General features: G+C 40.9%; 1 protein-coding gene across 2 annotated transcripts in view, besides 1 other annotated feature; it reads left to right on the top strand.

The window, feature by feature from the left end:
* CG42788 (uncharacterized protein) overlaps window positions 1-15,469 on the top strand; it is a 35,970-nt gene extending 20,501 nt beyond the window's left edge. The window contains exons 3-10 of one of the 2 annotated variants that reach the window (NM_001202293.3): window positions 9,222-9,338; window positions 9,398-9,833; window positions 9,895-10,143; window positions 10,221-10,480; window positions 10,545-10,689; window positions 10,788-10,937; window positions 11,003-11,180; window positions 11,238-15,469. In NM_001202293.3, coding sequence (NP_001189222.1) covers window positions 9,222-9,338; window positions 9,398-9,833; window positions 9,895-10,143; window positions 10,221-10,480; window positions 10,545-10,689; window positions 10,788-10,937; window positions 11,003-11,180; window positions 11,238-13,798 — 4,096 coding nt within the window. In that variant the 3' untranslated portion in view covers window positions 13,799-15,469. Of the gene's footprint in view, window positions 1-9,221; window positions 9,339-9,397; window positions 9,834-9,894; window positions 10,144-10,220; window positions 10,481-10,544; window positions 10,690-10,787; window positions 10,938-10,999; window positions 11,181-11,237 lie in introns of both variants that reach the window. The other variant, NM_169609.4, reaches the window with a different exon arrangement.
* Window positions 1,676-8,873: a mobile genetic element.
* Window positions 15,470-15,696: the final 227 nt, after the last annotated feature.

Here is a 15,696-nt window from a genome sequence, read left to right as displayed (position 1 = left end):
CCAATTAAGAAAGTTTTGTGCACTTTTAAATTACTGCTGCACAGAATGAAATTTATTTCCATTGGCAATTAGGAATCGTTTCAGAACTCTGGAGATACTTTAAATGATATATGTATGGTCTGTGTGCCAATTAAGCGTTCAAGAAATATAGCTAGCAATAGAAATAAATATATAAATAGAAATCTAGCAAACGGAACTAAGATTTAAAGGCTTAATGTCTACATTTTAACAAGTGAACTTAAAAATAATTCTTTTTGCCCTGCAACATTTATTATTTGTGGCAAACTTTCGTTCGTGGTTTTTTCAAAAACCACTCTAATAACCTCGCCACTTTTTTTTTTTTTGCCTTCGCCACGCACAAAAAAGAATATTTAACAAAGCAGAAAGTCGGACATTTATTTAGCCATTAGCATGGGCAAAGTTTCAGCATTTCAATGCTGGCCCACTGGCGAACTGGAAAACTCACAGGATGACAGACTGCCTGACTGACTGACTAACTGACTGACTGACTGACTGACGGAAGGTCCTTGCTTGGCTATGTGGCTAGATGGCTTGGACGCTGAATGGGCGACTGAATGCTGGGCTCTCTGCTGCACATAAATTGATTATGCACGAAATTCTATTAAATAATTTTACACTTTGTTGCACATCAAACTGAAAGCGCACAAAATGCCATAACCGAGTGGAAAGCAAACGGGGCAGGGAGCAGCGGAGGCGGCACATGGCACATGGATGCGGGACTGGGTGACTGCCACTGGGGCGATAGACTGAATGAGTGAACATAGCCGTTTGGATTCCATGTTGGGTGCCCATACCCATAGCCAAACCCATTCCCCCGCCGCCGCCACCACCAATCCTTCGCTCGTCGAGAGTGTGCAAAAGTGCAAAACTAATTATCACAATTGTGTGCAGTCAGGAAATGAAGAAAGACAGCAACGGAAGCCACCAAGGTGGTGGCTGATGTGGGTCGCAATTGGATTTGGCTGGTGCTCTGGCCCGAGGGTTCGGGACCTGCCCGGGATGCCACAGTCGAGCTTCGATGAGTAGCCTATAAATGAAGTAGTTTATGTTTTTAGTAAACACTTTTATAGACTTGAAGTATTAAACCATAACTGAATTGAAGAGAATTTCAAATTTAAATTTATATAGTTCACTTGTTCGAAGCTCCACTGTAGTGGCTTTTAAACGGGCTGTGGACTGAGGCTAGGTTTAGTTTTAGCTCTGCGGCCCGATTATGGGTTGCTGTTTATTGCAAAGTCGAGCAAATAACCCAATTAGCTCTGATTAATGTCAATTGGAATGCATTTCTAGCTCACCCACAGGGCTAAACAGACATCTGCTGTTGTGATGGGCGTGGCCACGAAGGGCTTTCCCGGTGGTTGTGGAATGGGGCTGCAACTGTTCAACAGTTGACCGCAGGTTCAGGGTCAACGTGGGAGGCGGGTCAAGTACAAATGGGCGAGCTCTTGCATGATTTATAAATACAGAAGATAAATAGAACGGCTATGTATGGAAAACAACCAGGAGCTATTCAATTGGGGTAACAAAAAAGTAGTTGATTAGCAGCACAAAAAGTGTTTATTGTACCTAAACAACGATTAAAAAGTTTGAAGCTTAAATGGCATGTTTGAATTCAGGCAATATATCAGATTTATTTGCAGAAATTAAAGATTAATGTAGTATGTGCCTATGCAATATTAAGAACAATTAAATAAAATAGCATATTAACTTATGGCAGCACTTTGTTGCTATGTTTATGTTTATGTTTATGCACGCAGTTAGGCCAGGGCGGATGTAACATGATCACCCACTCGAAGGCAAAAAGTATAAGTGCATGGTCAGCATTCACACGCCGACCAAATACATATTACATACGTACATACATATCTCGCTCTCCCGATAAGCCTAGATATATAAGATATACATAAGAACGCCGCTCCGCTGCTGGCGTACCCGGCAGCGCAGCTACGCGGATTAGCCTAAGTCCAAATATATTAAAAACTGTAAAATCGGAGAGACTCTGTAGACGTTGAGCTGACAGAACCATTTCTGCCTACTCTAAAATCAAAAGAAGAAATTGAATAAATATATGTCAGCCCGACGGCTGCCTTCAACTTAAAACGGACTTGTGTTCTTAATTGGAGTTCATCATTACATGGCGACCGTGACAGTCGTCCAACGCTGGACGAATTGACCAAAGCTGGTGAAAACAAAGGAACAAAGGAACACTGGACTGGAAGAAGACTGGACTAATTAAATGGAACTGCAAAAACCAAGGAAAAATCTGAGCATGTCCAGCACCAGCACCAGCATTAACAAAACCAAAGAAGTCCTGCCCCCCTGGCTGCGAAGGAATCTGGAGTCCCCACTGCCTGGGGACTTGTGAGCGACCATCGACGTCTTCAGCGGCGAAGAAATAGACAGCAGCGAGGGAGTGTCAGCGTGCCACCCCCGGCGACGCCCAGCTGACACCTGATGAGCATCATCAACAGCAGAATATAATAATAAATATATATAAATATAAAGTAAATATAAAATATATATAGATAAGAAAAATTGTAAGAAATATTGTAAAACGGAGCATATACTATTATGCCCTGTTAACCCAATATGGCCCGTGAAGCCATAGCTAGAATCAGGCAGGCAACAATGTAAAATACAATTTTTTTTTACTCTTGCGAACATTGAAAGATTTTATAAATAGATAATTCCAAACATAAATGTCTATAGAGACAAATGAAATAAGTAAAACTGAAAATAAAAGTATATACAAAGGAAATTTTCTATTCTATTCTCCAAAATATAAAATTAGTATACCCAAAATGGGTCTAATAGACACTAAAACTGTGGACTCTACAGCCAATGTAATAAATAAAGTAGAAGTCCAAAATGCAGACTTGTTCTGGATAACCATAATACTAATTGTAATTGCATTAATTATGGTATCCAATGCATTAATAAAAATATACAAACTGCATAACAAGTGTCTTAAGAAACGATACCGTAGCACTGCTAACGGTATAGATAATATTTAAGGAAGATCTTTAATAAAGTCAATTATGAATGAAAATATGAGAAAAATTATATGAAAAAAAAATAATAAATAAAAAAAAAAATATAAAACGTAATATTGAATTTATCTACATTAAAAAAAAAATATATACAAATGAATAAATTTGAAGTTATGAGTATACCACAGCATGGACTGGGAAAAGCTTGTTGATCAGATAAAAGATCAAAATGAAAATTTCAGAAAATCCTATAAGTGCTTAACGCAAAACAGATCAACACAAGCTGTAACAATCAATAGGAATGCCCAAGTCTTGGTAAATAGTTATAATGAAATCAGAGAGTTGATCCAACAAAATAGAAAGAATTTGGAACGCAAACAGTGTGCTAAGGCTTTGAACCTACTGGTGACATTAAGAGAAAAATTAATATTTATAAAAAATAAATTCAGTCTCCAGATAGAAATTCCAACCATAGTAAACACCCCACTAAGAATAAATTTGAATGAAGACAGCACTAACTCTGACGAGGAAGATAGGACTATAGTCAAGGAAGACATTAAAGAGGAAGATCTTCACGATCTAACTATACCAGCAAAATTAATGCTGAAGAACGACGATAAAACAAATAACGCAGCCGACTCCGAAAATAACTTAACCATGGCAGAAGAAGCAGCTGCCATTAGGTCTTACATTAGGGAAGTCGCCTGCACAGTGCCAGAATTTGATGGGCAAAAGATCCATTTACAAAGATTCATTAAGGCAATCAAATTGGTAGACCTAGCTAAGGGACCATTTGAAGACATTGCAGTTGAGGTCATTAAGTCAAAAATAGTTGGCACAATTTTGAACTCAGTTGACAATGAAACGACAATTCCAGCAATTATAAACAAATTGCAGAAAGTAGTTGTCGGTGAGACATCCAGTAATGTCAAAGCAAAGCTAGCAACAGTTCAGCAGAGAGGTAAAACTGCAACGCAATTTACCGCTGAAGTTGATAGCCTGAGAAAACTTTTAGAAGCTTCCTATATCGATGAGGGTATACCTCTAGAACATGCCACTGGTCTAAGCACCAAAGAGGCAATTGAAACCATGATACATCGTGCTGAGCACGAAAGTATCAAAACAGTACTGGAAGCAGGGACTTGCACCACTATGGATGCAGCGATAAGCGCATACATAAGAACGAGTACAAGAGTTACCGGTGACATCAATAAAGTGATGTACTTTAGAGGTAACAGACCCAATAGAGGATACGGAAATGCCAATAGAGGTAGTAACCGCGGTAGAGGCTTTAATAACAATAGTATTAGAGGCAACTACCATAACGGTTACCAAAATAACGGTTACCAAAATAACGGTTACCAAAATAACGGTTACCAGAATAACGGTTATCAAAACCGCTATAATGGAAATAATAACCGTTATAATGGCTATAACAGAGGCCGTTATAATGGAAACAGAGGCCGTAACAACAGTCAGAACAACTACAACAGAAACAATGCCAATGTACGAGTAATCCAAGAACAGGGAAACTAGCAACAGCCTTTAGGTACTCAGTAGAAGAAGATCGTAGAGTATACACCATCAATTATAATCTCAACATATTTTCTACATTCATTCATGCCAAAACAGGCGTAAAACTAGTTTTTCTACTTGATACAGGTGCAGATATCTCTATTCTCAAAGAGAACTCTGACAAATTTTCTAATATTCAAATAACCAATAAAATAAACATTCAAGGCATAGGCCAACAGAAAATTCAGTCTCGAGGACAGACTTTTATTGAGATACAGACAGGTAAATACGTTATCCCACACGATTTTCATTTAGTAGATAAAAACTTTCCAATACCGTGTGATGGAATAATCGGAATAGATTTCATAAAAAAATATAATTGCCAAATCGATTTAAACCAAGAAGAAGATTGGTTTATAATTAGACCAAACAATTTGAAATTTCCAATATATATTCCCATAGCATACAGCTCTGGTATTAACACAACGTTATTACCAGCAAGATCCCAAGTTGTCCGAAGATTAATAGTATCATCAAAAGATGATAACATTTTAATTCCAAACCAGGAAATTCAAACTGGTATTTATGTTGCAAATACAATCGCAACATCAAGTAATACATTTGTCCGAATTTTAAATACAACCGATTCCGACCAATTAGTCAATATGGACACTCTAAAATATGAGCCACTTTCGAACTACAATGTAGTTCAGGCAAATAGTGAACACAGAAATAAAACTGTCTTATCTCAATTAAAGAAAAATTTCCCCGAATTGTTTAAATCACAATTAGAAAATATATGCAGCGAATATATAGATATATTTGCATTAGAATCAGAACCTATAACAGTTAATAATTTGTATAAACAACAGTTGAGATTAAAAGATGATGAGCCAGTATACACGAAAAATTATAGAAGTCCTCATAGTCAAGTGGAAGAAATACAAGCCCAAGTTCAGAAATTAATAAAAGATAAAATAGTTGAACCATCAGTTTCACAGTACAATAGCCCTTTGCTATTAGTACCCAAAAAGTCAAGCCCGAATTCTGATAAAAAGAAATGGAGATTAGTAATAGACTATCGCCAAATTAATAAGAAACTTTTAGCTGACAAATTTCCACTACCGAGAATAGATGATATTTTGGACCAACTTGGTCGAGCAAAATATTTCTCCTGCCTTGATTTAATGTCAGGTTTTCATCAAATCGAACTGGATGAAGGCTCGAGAGATATAACATCTTTCTCAACCAGCAATGGCTCATATCGTTTCACGCGATTGCCATTTGGCTTAAAAATAGCGCCTAATTCATTCCAAAGAATGATGACTATAGCATTCTCCGGAATAGAACCGTCTCAAGCATTCCTTTATATGGATGACTTAATAGTCATAGGTTGTTCCGAAAAACATATGCTTAAAAACCTCACTGAAGTTTTTGGTAAATGCAGGGAATACAACCTAAAGTTACATCCTGAAAAATGTTCATTTTTCATGCATGAAGTCACATTTTTGGGACACAAATGCACAGACAAAGGAATTTTGCCGGATGACAAAAAATATGATGTCATTCAGAACTACCCAGTTCCACATGATGCGGACAGCGCTAGACGTTTTGTAGCATTTTGCAATTACTACAGACGTTTTATCAAAAATTTCGCCGACTATTCGCGGCACATAACAAGATTATGTAAAAAGAATGTTCCATTCGAGTGGACAGATGAATGTCAAAAAGCATTCATACATTTAAAATCTCAGCTAATTAACCCAACACTCTTGCAGTACCCAGACTTCAGCAAAGAATTTTGCATAACAACAGATGCAAGCAAGCAAGCGTGTGGCGCAGTTTTAACTCAAAACCATAATGGCCACCAACTCCCAGTTGCTTATGCATCCAGAGCTTTTACGAAAGGTGAAAGCAATAAGAGTACAACAGAACAAGAGTTAGCAGCAATTCATTGGGCAATAATACATTTCAGACCATACATTTACGGAAAACATTTCACTGTGAAAACAGACCATAGACCATTGACATATTTATTCTCGATGGTGAACCCCAGCTCTAAATTAACTAGAATAAGGCTTGAACTAGAGGAATATAATTTTACAGTAGAGTATCTAAAGGGCAAGGACAATCATGTAGCAGATGCGTTATCAAGAATAACCATCAAAGAGCTAAAAGATATAACTGGAAATATATTAAAAGTCACTACAAGATTTCAAAGTAGACAAAAATCCTGCGCAGGAAAAGAACAATTGGATTTGCAAAAGCAAACCAAAGAAATAGCTTCAGAGCCCAACGTATACGAAGTCATAACAAATGACGAGGTACGAAAAGTAGTGACATTGCAATTGAATGACTCGATATGTTTATTTAAACATGGAAAGAAAATTATTGCAAGATATGATGTTGGTGATCTTTATACTAATGGAATTCTTGATTTAGATCAATTTCTCCAAAGGCTTGAATTGCAGGCCGGTATATATGATATCAGCCAAATCAAAATGGCACCGTGGAAAAAAATCTTTGAACACGTTTCAATAGATAAATTTAAAAATATGGGCAATAAAATATTAAAGAATTTAAAAGTAGCGCTACTTAACCCGGTGACCCAAATAAATAATGAAAAAGAAAAAGAAGCTATATTGTCTACATTACATGATGATCCAATACAAGGAGGGCATACAGGCATTACAAAAACCTTGGCCAAGGTCAAAAGACATTATTACTGGAAAAATATGAGTAAATACATAAAAGAGTACGTAAGGAAATGTCAAAAATGCCAAAAAGCAAAAACAACAAAGCACACAAAGACTCCAATGACGATAACTGAAACACCAGAACATGCTTTCGATAGAGTTGTTGTGGACACAATTGGTCCACTACCCAAGTCAGAAAATGGTAACGAGTACGCAGTCACTCTCATATGTGATTTAACCAAGTACTTAGTTGCCATACCAATAGCAAATAAAAGCGCAAAAACAGTCGCAAAAGCTATATTTGAATCTTTTATTCTAAAGTACGGTCCAATGAAGACGTTCATAACGGACATGGGAACAGAGTATAAGAATTCAACAATTACTGACCTGTGTAAATATTTGAAAATAAAAAATATAACATCAACAGCTCATCACCACCAGACAGTTGGAGTAGTAGAAAGAAGTCATAGAACTTTAAACGAGTATATACGATCCTACATATCGACGGACAAAACCGATTGGGACGTATGGCTTCAATATTTCGTATACTGCTTCAACACGACCCAATCTATGGTACATAATTATTGTCCATATGAATTAGTTTTCGGTAGAACAAGTAATTTACCAAAACATTTTAATAAACTACATAGCATAGAACCAATATATAACATAGATGATTACGCTAAGGAGAGTAAATATAGGTTAGAGGTAGCATATGCTCGAGCAAGAAAACTTCTTGAAGCGCACAAAGAAAAAAATAAAGAAAATTATGACTTAAAAGTAAAAGACATAGAATTAGAAGTAGGAGATAAAGTTTTACTAAGAAATGAGGTAGGTCATAAATTAGACTTTAAATATACGGGGCCCTATAAGATAGAAAGCATAGGAGATAATAACAATATTACGCTACTTACTAATAAAAACAAAAAACAAATAGTTCATAAAGATAGATTAAAGAAATTTCATTCATGATTGAATTTAAACTTATATTTTCCTTAATCATTTATACAAATTTTCCATACACTACGTATATTTTTATCTTTGCATTATAAAATCAACTATTGTTGTTCAAACAAAAACACAAACAAAATAAAAATAAAAATAAAATAATTTGCATTTAATAATCAAAATAACTTCACTAGGTTACGTTATTTTTCAAAAGGAGGGAGATGTAGTATGTGCCTATGCAATATTAAGAACAATTAAATAAAATAGCATATTAACTTATGGCAGCACTTTGTTGCTATGTTTATGTTTATGTTTATGCACGCAGTTAGGCCAGGGCGGATGTAACATGATCACCCACTCGAAGGCAAAAAGTATAAGTGCATGGTCAGCATTCACACGCCGACCAAATACATATTACATACGTACATACATATCTCGCTCTCCCGATAAGCCTAGATATATAAGATATACATAAGAACGCCGCTCCGCTGCTGGCGTACCCGGCAGCGCAGCTACGCGGATTAGCCTAAGTCCAAATATATTAAAAACTGTAAAATCGGAGAGACTCTGTAGACGTTGAGCTGACAGAACCATTTCTGCCTACTCTAAAATCAAAAGAAGAAATTGAATAAATATATGTCAGCCCGACGGCTGCCTTCAACTTAAAACGGACTTGTGTTCTTAATTGGAGTTCATCATTACATTAAACACATTTATGGATTATATTTTTTTTTTTCATTTTCTGCTAACAAAATAAGTAAATAAAGATACAAGATACTTTTCCGCTGTATTTATCGACAGATTTCAGCTGACTGAGCTATGGTAACAGTGTTTACCGACGCATTCTTATAGAAAAGACAATATTTGGTCAGCTCTTTTATATTTGCCTTGTTGAATTACTAATGTCTCATATTGAGGAATGCGAAATGATAGCAATTGCAATTTATCGTATGACGTAGTGGTAATTGACTTACTCATGAGTTAGTAACTGTGGAAAAGGTCTAAGCCCGAATATAATAGTTTGAAATATTTATTTATAATTTTTCTTCAGTCACATGACACAATCTGCGGGTTGGCTGCCAGCTTGCGAGGATTGGAGCAAACACGAGGAGCTCTCGTATGGCTGGGAGCGTGCCATAGACTCCAAGGGTCGTTCCTATTACATAAAGTGAGTATCCCAGCATAATATCGTCTTATATGGCCTTATAAATTGTATTTCCTAAATAGCCACCTGAATAAAACGACCACATACGAGGCACCCGAGTGCATACGCTGGGATGAGCATCCTCCGGAGCCACGACAGGTTCAACTCCAGCGGAATGCCAGCCTGGGTTTTGGATTCGTGGCCGGGAGTGAACGTCCCGTAATCGTGCGATTTGTGACGGAAGGTGGTCCCAGCATCGGAAAACTGCAGCCGGGCGATCAGATCCTGGCGGTGAATGGCGAGGATGTGAAGGATGCGCCGCGCGATCATGTCATCCAGCTGGTGCGAGCCTGTGAGTCGCAGGTAAATCTCCTGGTGTGCCAACCTATGGCGCACTGCGTGCTGCCTGGCAGAAAATCCACACTTCTTTCAGCGGGCAAGCGAGCCAAGCTGAGATCGCGTCCTAGTCGAGTTCGATTCGCCGAGAGTGTCTGCGTTAACGGAGCTCCACTGTTTCCGGTAAGTAATATATTAAGCTCACTTTTTACATTGATTTTAATTTGTCTTCTTCCCATTTAAGCCTTCGGCCTTCTCCCTTGGCGACATCTGCGTACCCCCAATGGCCAATGTGCTGAAGGTGTTCCTCGAGAACGGGCAGACCAAGTCGTTCAAGTACGATGCCACCACCACGGTGCAGGACGTGGTCAGCTCGCTGCTGGACAAGCTGTGCCTGTGCTGTGGCGAGCTCTTCAGCCTGGTGCTGGAGCACGTGAAGAGCCTCAAGCGCAACAAGCTGACCCTGCTGGATCCGCAGGAATCGCTGGCCAGGGTGAGGATAACTTAATATACATTTGCTCAAGGCGAAATTACATTTATTTTTGAATTTCCGCTTATTTTCTTAACTAGATTGCTGCGCGTCCGGGAGCGCACAAATTGAGGTGCCTATTCCGCATCACCTTCGTGCCCATCTCGGCCGCGGAACTGGCGCAGCGGGATCTGCATGCCCTTGACTACCTGTACTTGCAGTGCTGCAATGACGTCAACCAGGAGAGATTCGCCCCAGAGCTGCAGCCGGAATTGGCCCTGCGTTTGGCCGCCCTCCACATGCACCAGCACGCCCTGGCCAACAACTTTGCGCCCGCCAAGCTCACTGTCAAACTAGTCGAGTAGGTTCAGACGAATCCTTGAGACACCGCCTTTCTATGAATACAACATTCTCACTTCTTTCAGACGCGAGTTCGGTCTGGAGCGCTTTGTGCCAGTGAGTCTGTTCGAGGGCATGAAGCGGAAGGAACTGCGCCGGCTGATTTCTCACTTCCTTAAGCTCAACGCGGAGATGACTGGCTCCTCCAGCAAGGTTCTCACACAGCTGCAGGTGAGCAAAAGGCACTTAACGTAGCTTAAGGCATACAAAAATGGAATAGAGAGAAATAAGAACATCAAATCAGAACTAAAATCGTTCATCATTTGCAGGCCAAACTCCATTATCTAGATATAATCGCTAGCTTACCAAGCTATGGAGCCAAATGTTTCAGCACAAACCAAAGAGAGGGCGTCGAACGCGTCCTGCTGGTGAGTCCACGCTTTGGACTCAGCCAGATATCCAGTGCCCGCAATTCGGTGGTAAGTCTATCTCGATTCTGTTGATGGTGGATAACTTCTATAACTTATTGCCCCATTCCAAGCAGCCCCAGCCTATTTCCGCCATCGAGGACTTCACCCATGTGGTGGTGAATCGCGAGGACGATGTCACCTGCAGCGTATCCATATTCATGCTCGGAGATCGAGCTGTGAAGTTCATAATGGAGGATCGGGATGGCTGCGAGTTTAGCCTTGTCCTAGGTGGCTACTACCGACTGCTGACAGGTGAGGAATTCAAGGATCTATATTTGCAATGCCATTATTATATCTTTTCTATTTCAGGTAATGTGTTGAATATTCTGCGAGAACGGGAACCGAACGACGAGGACAATGCGCCCGGATTCCTGTCCCAGCACACAGTGCTCCCAGCGGGATGGAGCTACCTGCTTCCCTTCCACACTCGAGCGCACAGCGTTAACTTCCTGATGGCGCCACCCTACCATCCGCTAGTCCAAAGGGGTCAGCTCCAGCAGCAGTCCTCCATTCAGGCGCCCTCCTCACTGCCCTACGTCATGGACCTCGATTTGCACAGCGTGATGGCCACCGAGCTGCTGGAGGAGGCAGCCAAGGATTCGGGACTGAGTGACAGTAGTGGCAGCAACTACTGCGAAGGACGCAGCCATTTGGGCAGCCATCAACTGGAGGCTAAGAACGAGCAAGTTCTGAGAAGGGTTCAGGAACTGCAGCACCTAGTTCAGACCTCTGAGCAATATCTGAGTGAACAGGAGCAGGGCGGCGGCGGAGGAGGCGTGGCCATGCTGGAATTCGATTCGGATTGCGATAGCCTCAACAGCAGTAAGGTTTCATCGACGGAAGGGTCGCAGGGTGGAACGATTCTGGGACCAGGCGCTATCATTCCGCCAGGACATCCTCTGAAACACAGCGATTCCTTGACGCTATTGGCGGAGACCATTAACCACGAGTTGAGTGGCATAACCCAGGGACTGAACGCCATTCCCGAGTCTGCTCCAGTCTCCACATCTGCTCCTCCGACTCCAGCTACGCCCAAGCGAAAGCCAAGTCTGTGCAGCACTTCCAGCCCGAGACCGCAAAGGAAACTAAATGGCTTTAGTCAGCTGCTGAGTGACTTGCAAGCTCTGGGCACCGATTTCTCCCAGAGCGAAAGTGATTCGGAATCTGTGGCCTCACCGGCGCAATCTCCTACAACTAGAAGACCGCAGATGATGCTTCTACAGGCAGCGGGGTCTTCCGCTGGATCTGTAGCACCAGCCAAACAGCAACTCTCGCAAAGGAGCAGCTTTGGCTTGCACAGTCCCGATGGCACACATTTCGGTGCCGAAACAAAGGACTACAATCTGAGGGAGTATCTGCAGCAACTGAAGGAGATTAGCAATGCGGCATCGGCGGACACAGATGTTGCTGCCCGTCAGCTCTCCGAGATATATGGATTTGAAGTAAGGGAAGATACGTTCATTGAAACCGATACGGATCTTATAGATCTGCGTGCCATTCCGCCACCTCAAACCCCCGATGAGTTGGATTCCTTGTCGCTGATGAATGCAGCTCCCCCGAAGGGATTCGAAGGCAAGGCTGAGGAGCTGGACAGTTTCCTGCAGCAGATAATGGTGGCACCACCCACGCAGAAAGCGACACCCGCCAAGGAACTGACACCCGAGGAAATAATGTCTTTCATCATACCACCACCTCCGAATTTGGAGCAACAGCAGGTGGTTGCACCGGTAGAAACCGAGTGCCTGTATAGCAATTCTGTTCAGGCAAAGAGGGAGTTCTTCCAATCGGTTGCCAATGGCAACAATGGAACTGTTAGTCACTCACCCCACATTATCGAGTATGCCACTGTGGAGCGGAAGAGCAAGTTCAGCTGTTGTCCCACCAGCAAAAAGGAGGAGCAGCCGGGTCAGGAGGAACTGCAACCACCGCCGAGAACACCCACTACAGAGCAACTTTCACCGCCGCCGGCGAGACCACCGAAAAGTGCCGAGCTCCTGCAGCGCTACTCGCCCAAAAAACAGGTGCGTATAGCCGCTAGTCCAGTGATGCAGCCACAGGAGCGGCGGGAACTCTGTCCGCCACAACTGCCGCCGAGAGGAAGTCCCACGCTGGATGGAAGCCAGAGCAGTCCCACAAACGCGGTGAGTGGTCCCAAGAAACCCCCGTTGCCGCCCATCGCCTGTCGCCCGCGTCCTTCGAACGGAGTGAATTCTCCGAACTCCTCATCACCCGGATCAGCACCACCTGCCCACTACTCACCACCCATTCCGGCCACCGTTCGTCTGCCCCACTTGAACCAAGCCAACGGAACACTTCCTCTGCTCCCCAAGAAACCGCAGCAGCTGCACGGCGAGAAGTTGTTCATTAAAAACGGTCACTTAATTGATGGCGAGGCGTTGTTGGCCAAAACAGATGTGGCCATGTCCGGCCTGCTTATTAAGTTGGACCAGGTGGCCGCCCAGTGTTCGGTGGCTCAGGCGGCGGGAGGAGGCACCTCCATCGATGAGGAGAAGTTTCAGCGTGCTAGGAACGAGCTCACCGAACAGACCTTGGCCCTGGTCACGGCTAGCAAATTCCTGGTGGCCTCCATGTCGGACATGACATTGATTACGCTGCCAGAACATCTGACTTCCTGCCTGACAGCCATTCGAAGGATAACTGAGCTGGCCCAGGATATGACCAGGCACACTTCGGCTCCGTTGCAAACCAGGAACATAGTGCTCAAAGTACACGATGTAGCGAGTAGTTTCAGGGAGCTGGTAGGCGTGGAGATCGGACCCATTGGCGCAGGACAATTGGCCCTGCAGGCCGAGTGTCTGGCCAATGTCCTGGCTACTCTGCTGCGTTCCCTGCGCGTATTCTCTCCATAACCCAGAGAGATCGATGGGAGCGCAAATGGAGAGATGATCGAATGCGACGACAGAAGTGAAAGTGGAAGTGAAACCAGAAATAGCAATTTATCCAGTCCCGACATATCGCACGCTCGTCTGTCTATGTGTAAAACTCCTTACACCACCTACGTCTAGATGTGCATGAAGCCCAAAAAACATATGCCCGCACATATTAATCCAAAAATACATCGACTTTCGAAACTAATTTACAGGTAAAGGGCCGCGTCAGAGAATCGATGGTCTGATGGCTCTTTAGGCTTAGCCAGGCTTTATCCTCACCTGCGACTAATATCGAAACTGGAATGTGACAGCTCATAGGAAGACATCTTAGTCGATGTGGTGGAGTGCGTTTAAAGAGCTTAGGGATATATTTTGCTGAAATACATATCGAAACTATTATGTGGACGCACAAATGAATGGCAAAGAATATTTTGAAGGGATAGAGCCTAAATATCTGTAACATATCTTAGACTTGCTAAACTTCAAAAGAATATTCAATTTTGTTATAGTCTTCAAAATAGCATGGAACGTACAACACTACATATCTACAAATGTGTGAATTGTTCGGTTTCTTCTTTTTCATTTTTCGCAATTGCCATATCGTGTTATATATCCCTATACTTTAATCGTGCCACCACATCTCTAGGACCTTCTTACAAAATATTTCTAAATAAATTCGATAAATTATCATTAAAAGAACACTCTCTTAACTTAACGCATGCAACTAACTCGAATTTCTCTCTAATCTCCTAAAACAAACATATATTTTTAACTATATTTATATCACTCTCGAATCGTTAGAACTGCTCTGTATACCAAGTCCCTTAAGAAAAGCACTCAACCAATTCCTCAGCCCAAAAGAGGAACCCCATTTAATGAAACACCATGACTTGATTATCTAGACCAATTTATATGAGAAACTTACGGAAATATGTTTATTAAATTATGCTATTAGTATATTTTCTTATGTACATAATTTACACACATACCTAATACCATATACATATATACAAGTACTATACATATAAATATTATAATAAAATTGACCAAACAATAATCAAAATTTTAACTTGTGATATAAAAAAATGGAAAAAGTAAAAGCAAAAAAAAAATAATTATTGAAAACAAAACTTTTACATTTTCTTTGTTTAACAACAAATGTTTTAAAAGAATTATTTTATACGTTCGTTGTTGTTAGAAACGATCAACTTTTTTGTTATTGTTTATGTGTCATATCTTTTGTTGTAGTTGTTGCTGAAGTACAAGAATGCGCACTAAGTTGTAGCTTTAACTAATTATATTATGGTACACAATATGATTAAACGTTAATCAAAGTAAGCAGAAACTCAAGAATAACCCGTTTAAATATAACTAATCGATAATCCATTGTTTTCATTTTGTTTTGGATTTTCCGTTGAGACAAACACACACGTATTCTTAATAAACATAACCGTATGACATATACAAACAAGATATATACAAATATGAACTAAAATAATAATACCTATTAAGTAAAGCATAATCAAATGTACAATGTAAAACAATGTAACTGTTTATGATTTAATGAAAACAAATACAAAATGCATATGAAATTGTATGGAATAAATTCAATAAATAAAACCAAAGTAAAATAATGATAAATACAAATTCAAATTGTTATATCCGGATTTTGTGGCAATAATCTTTTGTCCGCTACTGTTTGATGCTGATTGTTGCTGGTTGCTGCGCTACTCACATTTTATGTTGCCATCCTAACATATGCAGTTGTCAGGAGCTGCCATACTGATGTAAATACATGTGCACTTGCGGACGTTTAGAAATCAAGATGGCAACTCCGTACACGTGTAAAATTTGAGATGGCAGGTCCATATAAAAAT

This window comes from Drosophila melanogaster, chromosome 3R (assembly GCF_000001215.4).
Source record: "Drosophila melanogaster chromosome 3R".
NCBI lineage: Eukaryota > Metazoa > Arthropoda > Insecta > Diptera > Drosophilidae > Drosophila > Drosophila melanogaster.
The sequence above is the reverse complement of the archived record's forward strand: the minus strand, read 5'-3'. Positions and strand labels throughout refer to the sequence as shown.